General features: G+C 58.6%; 1 protein-coding gene across 1 annotated transcript in view; it reads left to right on the plus strand.

Moving 5' to 3' along the window:
* CSPG5 (chondroitin sulfate proteoglycan 5) overlaps positions 1-3,881 on the plus strand; it is a 35,728-nt gene extending 31,847 nt beyond the window's left edge. The window contains exons 5-6 of the mRNA XM_019507919.1: positions 25-97; positions 3,374-3,881. Of these exons, the coding sequence (XP_019363464.1) occupies positions 25-97; positions 3,374-3,535 (235 nt within the window). The 3' untranslated portion in view covers positions 3,536-3,881. The remainder of the gene's footprint in view (positions 1-24; positions 98-3,373) is intronic.
* The last annotated feature ends 5,388 nt before the right edge of the window (positions 3,882-9,269 follow it).

Raw genomic sequence — 9,269 nt, forward strand, 5'->3', positions numbered from 1 at the left:
CCCCCCCCTCGCTTTGTCTGCCAGGTACCGGACGCCGTCGGAGCTGCACAATGACAACTTCTCGCTGTCCACCATTGCCGAGGGCTCCCACCCAAATGTAAGGAAACTTTGCGACACCCCCTGTAACCTCTCCCCTCATGCCCGTGCATTGGCTTACTATGATAACATTATCTGTCAGGTAACTTGTCTTCTTCACGTCTCCCCCTTCTGCCTGCTACCCCCTTCCTTGCCCCCCGCCTGCCCCGGGGGCTGCTTCTGACATTGCCCAGGGTGCTGGGGTGGGGGGCTAGCAGGACCCCTGGCTCCCCTGGGGCCGGGGCTGGGGGGATGAGGCCTCTCTGATGGACAGGGTGCGTGGCTGCGTCGTCCTGTGCTGTCACGCCGGATGCGATTGCCATGAGCACGAGCCCTGAGGTGCAGCCCCCGGCTCTGGGCCTGGGGGCTCCCAGCAGACCCCGTCGCCCCAAGGGCTGTTGAAAGCCGCCCCCATCCACGCCGCAGCCGCCTGTTCTGCTCTCATCTCTGCATTGCCCCCTTCCTGCCCTCCCACTGGCCCCGGCGGCCACGGACCCTGTGTGCACGTGTGTCTGTTTGCGTGTGTCTGTGTCCGGCATCAGCCGCTCGCCGCCTGGCTGGTGACTGGGGGCACTGGGGAGAGGAGCAGGGGCACCGGTCTCCCCAGGGCATCAGTCTCCCCCCGTGTAGCATGGGGGGGACCGAGGGGCTGGCGTGGTGCAGACCCAGGTCTCTGTGGCTGTTGGCAGGTGCTCGAGCGGCAGTTTCCCCAGGCTGGGGGCTTGCCTGGCACTGCAGGAGAGGGTTCGGGTGTAGGGAACACAGCCGTGGGGCTTGGGCTGAGCTGGGGGTTTTAGGTCTCCCCCCACCCCTGCAAGCACAGACTCACCCTGATTTAGGAGAACCCGGGCCCAAGCCCTCCCATCTTGGGCAGCCACGTCTCACATCTGCAGAAACATCCCCCCCACCGAGCACATGACAAGGACAGAGCCACCTCCTTGGCCTCCAGCACCGCCGGTCACAAGCCCGGGTGCCGTTCCCGTGACCAGCCTTGGTGATTTTGGCTCCACCAGACCAAAGCATGGAAGAGCCCAGCTCCCAGCCCTCGTTACTTTTGGGGTGATCATTTTGGCCTTGGCTCTGGGACCCCTATAGCTGCCCGGTTCCCTGACTGGGAAAGAAGGGGTGATGGGGTCTCTGCAGTGATTGGCTGTAGCCATCAGGTTTCAGAGCCACGTCCTCGCTGGGAAGTCCAGGTGCACCCAGCTCCACACCTGAGCACAGTCCCGGGGTGGGTCTGTGGCGTGGGGTTCTCTCCCTGACCCCTGGAAGAGGCAGCTAAGGAGAGACAGCCCCGAAGCATGAGGGCTGCTACCATGGTGGGGCTTTGTAGCAAGGCACCTGGAAAGCCTGGTCCGGTGCAAACGGGGAGTCCAGGGTGCTGGGCCAAGCAGGCAGTGATAGGGGAGGCCAGGAGTGAGCTATGGTGCAGGGTGCAAGGGGCCGAGCTCTGATGGATCCAGGGGTTCAGCTAGGGGATGGGGTGACCGTCAGCTCGTGGGCAGCTCTCTGCACTAGGGGCATCTTGCTGTGCTCGACGCCTGTGTGTGCGTGCATGTGCATGTACACATACACATGCATGTGCATGTGCACACACTGTGCTGCAGGAGAAGGGAAGGAGTCTACAGGGAACATGTCACCCGTGACCAGCGCAATGCAGCTGTAGCTGGAGTCGTGCGGCCGATGCAGGAGGGTAAATTGCTGATTTGGCTTTGCTCTCGGTTGCCTGTTGGAGCAGCGAGGTGGCGGCACAGCCTGCCTGGGGGAGCGGTGGCATCTGCACTGGGTCTCCCTGGAGGAGGCTGGAAGAGCCCCGCACAGGGATGAATTGAGGAGCAGGTTCCTGCAGTGGTACAGTCTGGGTCGCACGACTGTCAGGGCCCCTTCCGCTGTGGTTCTCTGAGGGAGCAGACAGCACAGCGACAGATAGGGCAGGGAGAAGAAAGCAGAGCAGGTGGCCAGGTAGGGAGCACAGGAGGGAGCAGAAATCAGAGGAAGCAGATCAGGCGGAGGAGGGGGATCGGGGGGCTGTGGGGCTGATCTGTAGCACCCCTGCCGCAACAGTTGCGATGCCACCCCTCTCAGGGCCTCACAAATGCCTGATATTGGGGTATTTTTCGAGACACGGAAACGGATTCAGAAATCGGGGGACTTGCCCAAGGCCGCTTGGGGGAGCCTGTGTCGGAGCTGGATAGGACCCTAGGTCTCCCAACCCCTGCCTGGCCAGCCCACAGCTGTCACCCCCCTGCCTGAACCCTTCCCTCCCTGCCCCGTCAGTGCAGGGGGGTCTCCCTCGAGCTGTGTCCTGGCCCCCGACGCCACCGGGGCTGAGCTGCGTTGCTCCCTGGAGAGGAAGGGCGCAATGCTGGGGCTGTCCCAGCCCCACTCCCCCATGCCCTGACTCAGCCACTGCCTTCGCTTGCTTTTCTCTCTCACCAGTGCCCATTGCTGGGCCAGTGGCAGGGCTGCATGGTACTGGGCAGGGGTACTGCTCACCTGGGGGAGGTTGAATCTGGTCTCCTTGCTGGGGAGCAGCGCAGGGAATATCCATCCCGTGAGCAGGGGCAGGGCACAGAGCACCCCAGTGCAAGGCTTAGCAGCCCCTGGAGACCCCAGGCCCCTCCGTCCCTGTGGCTGTCGGTCCTGGGATGGCCATGCCAGGCAGAGCACGGTGCAAGTCTCCAGTGTGTGCCATGCAGGAGGTCAGACATGATCACGACAGGCTGTTCTGGCCGTACCATGCGCCGTGCATCCCCAGAATGGCAAAAGGAGCTCTTGTATTTAATGGGAAGGAAAGAAGTCACCCAGGAGCTGATGTGACTAGCAAGGTCCCTGCCAGCCCTGGGCCCCGACTGGAGTTACAGGTGAATCTCCCTCTGCTGCCAGCAGTATAGCCCCCCCGACACACAGTGGAGCAGAGCCGATTCTGTCCGTGAGAGGGCGGCACCACTTGAGGTTTGCAACGCCGACTTCCCAGAGCTGAGCTGGTGTCGCTCCCCAGCCGCCGGAGATCTGAAAGGCAGACACGGGCATTGCTCCTGCAGGCTGCTGAGGGCATCTCCCTTTGGTTTAAGGGAGCGGCCCAGCAGATCCAGGGTGCTCGGTCATGGGGCAGAGGCAGAAACGCTCCCTGCTGCCCAGGGTGGCGCAGGGCAATGAGGAGGGTTGTCATCCCTGGGCAGGCAGCGCCCGCGCCAGCTTGCTACCCCATACCGCCGCTCTCTGCTTTCTCAAGATGGGGAAGGGCATCTGCAGCACAGCCTCCTCTTGACCTTCCCTCGCCCCTTTTCCCCTCCAGGATGACCCCGCAGCTCCCCACAAGCTGCAGGAGTCACTGAAACCCTGCACGAAGGAAGAGGAGTCCTTCAACATCCAGAACTCCACGTCGCCCAAGCACGACAGCGGCAAGGGGGAGCCGGATGAGGCCGAGGTGAACTGTCTGCAGAACAACTTGACATGAAGGCAACGGAGAGGGAGAGCTCACACGCATCCCGTGTCCTCATGTACCCATCTTGTGTCTCATAACTGTGCGTCCCGTCCCCCCCCAGCCCCCCGGGTCCATGGCATGCTTTGGTGTATGTTGTACAGAGGAAACCAACCACGTAACAATGATCGTACAAAAAAGAAGAAGAATCCAGACGCTCTTCCGGCGCATCGTGTCCGTTGGGTCTGTGCTCTGTCTGTATCTCACTCGGGTTAGTTCCACCGCTGTGATTTCTAAATCTTTGCTGTGACGCGACTGACTTTTTTTGTACTTTTACCCGACTTTTTTTGAAATACAATTAAAAACAAAAAAAAGGAAAGAACTTGAAATAAAGTGGGTTTTTGTTTTTTTTTTTCAAACCAAAGAAGTCAAGCAGCCCAGCCGCCTCCCTGCTGCAGTGCGAGTTTGGGCCTCGCAGAAAGGCAGAACGCATGGAAGGGCCCTTCCTCTTTTCAGGCTCAAGAGTTCGGCTGATTGACCTGTGCATTAAATAATTACTCATCAAATCAGCATCCTTGCCAATTTAGCCTTTCTTCCCATGGGTGCATTGAGCCTATCTGCTTACCCATAGGTATCCACAGGCTGGTTCACGGTTGATAAACCGTCCCTGTGTAAAGTATCTACAATACCGAAGTCCTCAAAGGAGTCATTTCACCCCACGTGAAACACTAGGATGTGAGTTATTCACCCATGTGTTATTCACTACTGACTAGCAGGGTGGGTGTGCTACGTCCTCCAAGTCCTACAATACAGTCTTTGCTCCTTATCGAATGAACGATCCACGGTAAATAGTTTTTATAGCACCCACAAAGAGTGACCCACGTGCTTTGTAGTGGGGTGGGAATTTCTGACGCCTGCCCGGGGGCGCGGTGCTGTCTCACGAGGAGCGGTCTCCTGCAGCGTCCCCGCTTCACGGCCTGCAGCTCCCTGGGTTCAGGATGGTGATCTCCCATCAGAGCCCACCACCCCCTGAGGGAGCCAGGCGGATGTAGAAGTGGTTTTGGGATGTGGGGGGTTGTTCCCTGAACTCCTCACTTGGGCAGACCTCAGTGGCATAATGGGATCTGGGAGACGCCTGGCTCCATCGCACAGGGAGCAAAATCCTAACACCCCCCAGCAACTTTATACAGGTCAGCCTTGGCCAGGAGCGAGGGGCTGGCTGTGCTGGCGATGGGGTTCGGCCTGCAGGATGATGCATTAGTGGAAGGGCCTGGTGCTTGGGCTGCAGCGTCAAGGGTGCTGTGGGACTGCGTTCCCACGGGCTCAGCTGCCCGCACGGGGAGGGCACTAGAAGACAAATGATGAGCCCCACCACATGCTTGTGGGACCTTGCAAGGGAAGGAAAGAAGTGCTCTGCGTTGCTGCTCTCTGTGGCGGTCAGAGCTCCCAGTGCCCCCGAAGCAGGCGGCGTCAGCAGTGGAAAGGGCAGTCCCCAAATCGGTGTAGGGAGTCGATCCTCTGGGAAAGCAGTTTTCAACCTTGTTTCACTTGCAGATCCCTAAAAATTCTTGAATGGAGGTTGTGCACGTGGGTATTCGTATACTTTTGATTGATCACAGGCATCTTTCATGGATCCCTTAGACATGATCTGTGGATCCCAGGTTGAAAACCACCGCTCTCAGGGCCACCTTTTTGACCGGTGTGCCACAACCTAGCCTGGCTTCCTCCCCGAATGCCGCTTTTTCCTCCACCCAATCTCCTGCTCTGCTTTCTGCTCCCAGCCCTGTGTCCCCTGCCTGATCTCTTGCCCTGCTTTCTGCTCCCTGCCCTCTCCTGCTCCTGCTCCTGCTCCTGCTCCGTGCCGCTTGGGACCTGTGTGCTGCAGATGGGTCACCCCTGCTCTAGGAGTGAACCCCCCGCGCCTCTGGAAACCTGGTCCAAACTTCTCAAATTGGTCGCCTAAAACAGAGGCAGCAGCTGAAAAGCATCATCCCTTCCTCTCCATGTCTCAGCTGCTCAATGGAGACAGTGCTGTGCCTTTGGGCATTGCTGGGGGATTCAGGCCCTGTCCAGGGGGAAACATCCTGTGCCCGCTGGCAGTGCCCTCAAAGTGGCTCAGGGTCAGGCTGGTATACACTGTGGGGGCTTTTGCCTTCTTCTGTAGCAGGGGCACGGCCTCTCCCTGGGATCTCTTGAGTGTATATTAATACCCCTTGCAGCAGCAGGACGTTGGTCCGCATGCTTTCCCTGGGACAGGGTCGGGTGCAATGTCTGGTGTGGTCAGAACAGGGTTCAGGTCTCACACACGTACAGCAGTGGGTCAAGCCCAGCTGGATGTGATGACCAGAACAGGCCAGCTTAGCTACGTCCAGCTGGCCTCTGCTACCTGCATGCCCTGGGCTACCTGTTGTGGCTACTCAACAGGGCATGTGCCCTGCTCATGCCATGCTAGCTTTCTGCCTGCGAGGGCTGCCAGGGCCCCAGGTGAGCGCACTCAGGCGCAGCAGCATGTTCTGCTGTAGGGGGGGATGTGGGAGGGATGTCCCACTCTCCTCCAGGGGCCGACTGACGCACAGCCTTGCTTTTCCCCCTAAACAGATGTTTGGGCCACAGCTGGGGCTGCAGAGACCGTGAAATGGTCTACCAGCTGTTGACGAAGCAGGCCACCAATGCAGGCCTCAGCAAACGATTCTCAACCGGGGTACCGTTTCACTCCAGGGCACCGTAAGCTCCTTTGAAGGGTGCCCTGCAATTCTACTGGTGTGCAGGGTGCCAGCACCTACACGTGCTTCACTGGTTGCAGATCATCACAAGCTTCCTGCCCCACTGGGGGCTTCCTGAGTGCTTTGTAATGGGAGAATTGCTCTAGTACATCTCTGTAGTCAAAAAAAATGAGCACTAGCAGAGCTAGCATTGTCTAGGAGGGGGATCTGGTGTCTAAAAAAGTCTGAGAGCCGCTGCTATAAAGTTTGCTTGGCAGCCTTACACCCAAGCATGTGGCCTGGAGAGATTAAAGGACCGTGCTGCGATTCAGGAGTGAAGCCCGGTGTTTGCACTTCATCGCCGGGTAGGACAGAGCACACAGGCGATCCAAGATGCATCCGTGTTTGACCCTGCTCCTCACAGGGCAGCATTGTCCAGGATGCGGTCAGCCTTTACTCTGTCGCATGCATGACCAGGGAGCTGTCTCAAGCCCAACGGCCCGAGGAGCCTTGCCATACAGCTCCAAAGCCCAGGTCAGCTCACCACTTTAAAGGCTGTTCTCCAAGGGATGCGAGCTTTGCAGGGGCTGGCATCTTGTTATCGGGACTTCTGCATTGGTGATGAAGGGAAAATCCCATCAGCCATTTTGCAGTTTGGCCAGCACACAATGCAGGGACAGCAGCAGTCAAGCAAGCAGCGTTGGAGTGAGGATCTTGTTCTCAGGGGTGCATTTCTCCCCTTTGCCCTTGTGTTGCTTGACGGTGACTCTGTATTTTTAAGCCCTGGGCACCAAGCCAGCGGAAGACCCAGGATTAGACCTCGGGGGTCTCCTGGCTTCCCGCCCCCTGTGCTGGGCATGGGGAAGGGCCTCTGCAGAGAGAGGAGTGGTGGGAGGGTTTGGGGAGCAAAACGAAAGCACGATCAAATCCTTCTGCTCTTGCACCCACGGCAGGGTGACCAGTGAACGGTGCTGTGGACCGAGCCAGGCTGCAGAGAGACCTGCTTTTGCAGAGGAAAACCAGTCCATGCAGCGAGCAAGCCCTAAATCGCATGGCTTTGTTTCCCAGCCAGCAGCAGGGAGGTTTCCCGCTCCGACAAAGGAGATGAGCAGCTTTGCCTGGCTTCTGCTTGCTGGTTTGTTGGCTCGGCGGCAGGCCAGCCTTCCAGGAACAGCCCGGCGGGGCCCTCGTTCATCACGCGCCGGCCCAGACGGCCCCAGAGCCGGCCGCCAGCCCCTTCGGGAGCTCTGCCCGGCTTCTGGTGGGAAGCGCTTGCAACGGCGATTGACCTTCGCACCGGAGCCCGCGTGACCCATTTTCTGTGCCTCTTGGTTTTGCTGCTGGTTTGCTGCCCAGGGAGCAGCTCAGGCTGGAGCTAGCCTAGAAAGTGCAGCAAAATAGCTCCTGCCCACCTGTGTGAGGGCCACAGGGAGCAACCCCATGCCTGGGTACCACCTCGTGTCCCGGTGCATCCTAGAGACAGTCAGACAATATATGCCAGGACTTTCGGTGGCATGGATGGATGGCAAGGTTCAGTTTGGGGCTTTCCTACAGCCCCTGGCTAAAACAGAGCCATCGTATAGTGGAGGCCTCTGCCATTTCAGTGGTATTTTGGATCTGCCCTGAGGTGAGAGCAGAAACCAGCTGCAGGGTACACTGGCCACATGTCTGGGGAGCGATGTAGAAGGAGGTGTGTGGTGCATCCATGCTGGCTTCCCCGGGATCACTAGTCTTGTCTGGCCAACTGAGATCCCTGTCAGATGCCCTCTGCTTCTCCATATTCATGGAGTTGTGCCTGCTTTCTCAGGCAGGGAGGAAAACTGCTTCTCCCAAAAGACCTTGCAAGGGGCCCAAGTGAGACACAAAGTGATTCGGAGGTGGGACCTCCAGTGCTTCCCATGCACTGCTACAAGCCGACGGGCTGGGCAGCAGCTCTGCAGGAAAGGACCTGGGGGGACAGCGGACAAGAAGCTAAACAGGAGTCAGCAGTGTGCCCTTGGTGCCAAGAAGGCAACCAGCATCCTGGGCTGCATTGGCAGGAGCATCGCCAGCGGATCAAGGGCAGTGATTCTGCCCCTCTATTCAGCACTGGGGAGGCCACATCTGGAGTCCTGTGTCCAGTTTGGGCCCCCACTACAGAAAGGATGTGGACAAGTTGGAGAGAGTCCAATGGACAGCAAGGAAAATGGTTGTGGGGCTGGGAGACAGGACTGGTGAGGAGAGGCTGAGGGAACTGGGCTGATTTAGTCTGCAGAAGAGAAGACTGAGGGGGATTGAATAGCAGCCTTCACCTCCCTGCAGGGGGCTGCAAAGAGGATGGAGCTGGGCTGTGCTCATGGGGCAGATGGCAGGACAAGGAGCAGCAAGGGAAGTTGAGGTTGGATATTAGGAAACAGTTTCTCATGGGGAGAATAATAAAGCACTGGAACAGGCTCCCAAGGGAGGTGGTCGACTCTCCATCCTTGGAGGTGTTTCAGACCCAGGTAGACAAAGCCCTGGCTGGGATGATGTAGTTGGGGCTGGTCCTGCTTGGAGCAGGGGTTGCACTAGATGTGACCTTCTGAGCTCCCTTCCAGCCCTGATTCTCTATGACCCTATGATTCCCTTTGGGACCACGAGCAGGTGTCATTGCCTCTTTGTGCCTCAGTTTCCCCATCTGTATTGTGAAGATGCTGCCCTGAGGATGTCAGGCCTCCTGCTTATAAAACACATTGCCACGATTTCTGCCTTCAGTTGAGTCATCCTGATAGGGCTCCCGTGGTAAGACCACACGAGCCAGAAGCAGGTCTTGGGGAGCCTGGAGGTTTGGCTGGGTCTGGAAGGAACGAGGCGGCTGCCCCGAGTGATGGAGATGGGGAGGGTCTGAGGGCGGAGCAGGGCCCTGGTCCCACCCAGAGGGGAGCTGTGGAGACAGCGGAGGGGCCGCAGCCTCGAGGCCACAGAGGAATTTGCCTCCCATTCAGAGGAGCGACCCCTGAGCTTTCACCAGCTGTTTAATCACTTCCTGATGGACAGGCTGCGGGCAGCTATTAAATTTAGATGCTTGGTTAGTTTGCTGGGGGGGGGGG

This window comes from Gavialis gangeticus, unplaced genomic scaffold (genome assembly GCF_001723915.1).
Source record: "Gavialis gangeticus isolate Ggan-Ray unplaced genomic scaffold, GavGan_comp1, whole genome shotgun sequence".
Classification (NCBI taxonomy): domain Eukaryota; kingdom Metazoa; phylum Chordata; order Crocodylia; family Gavialidae; genus Gavialis; species Gavialis gangeticus.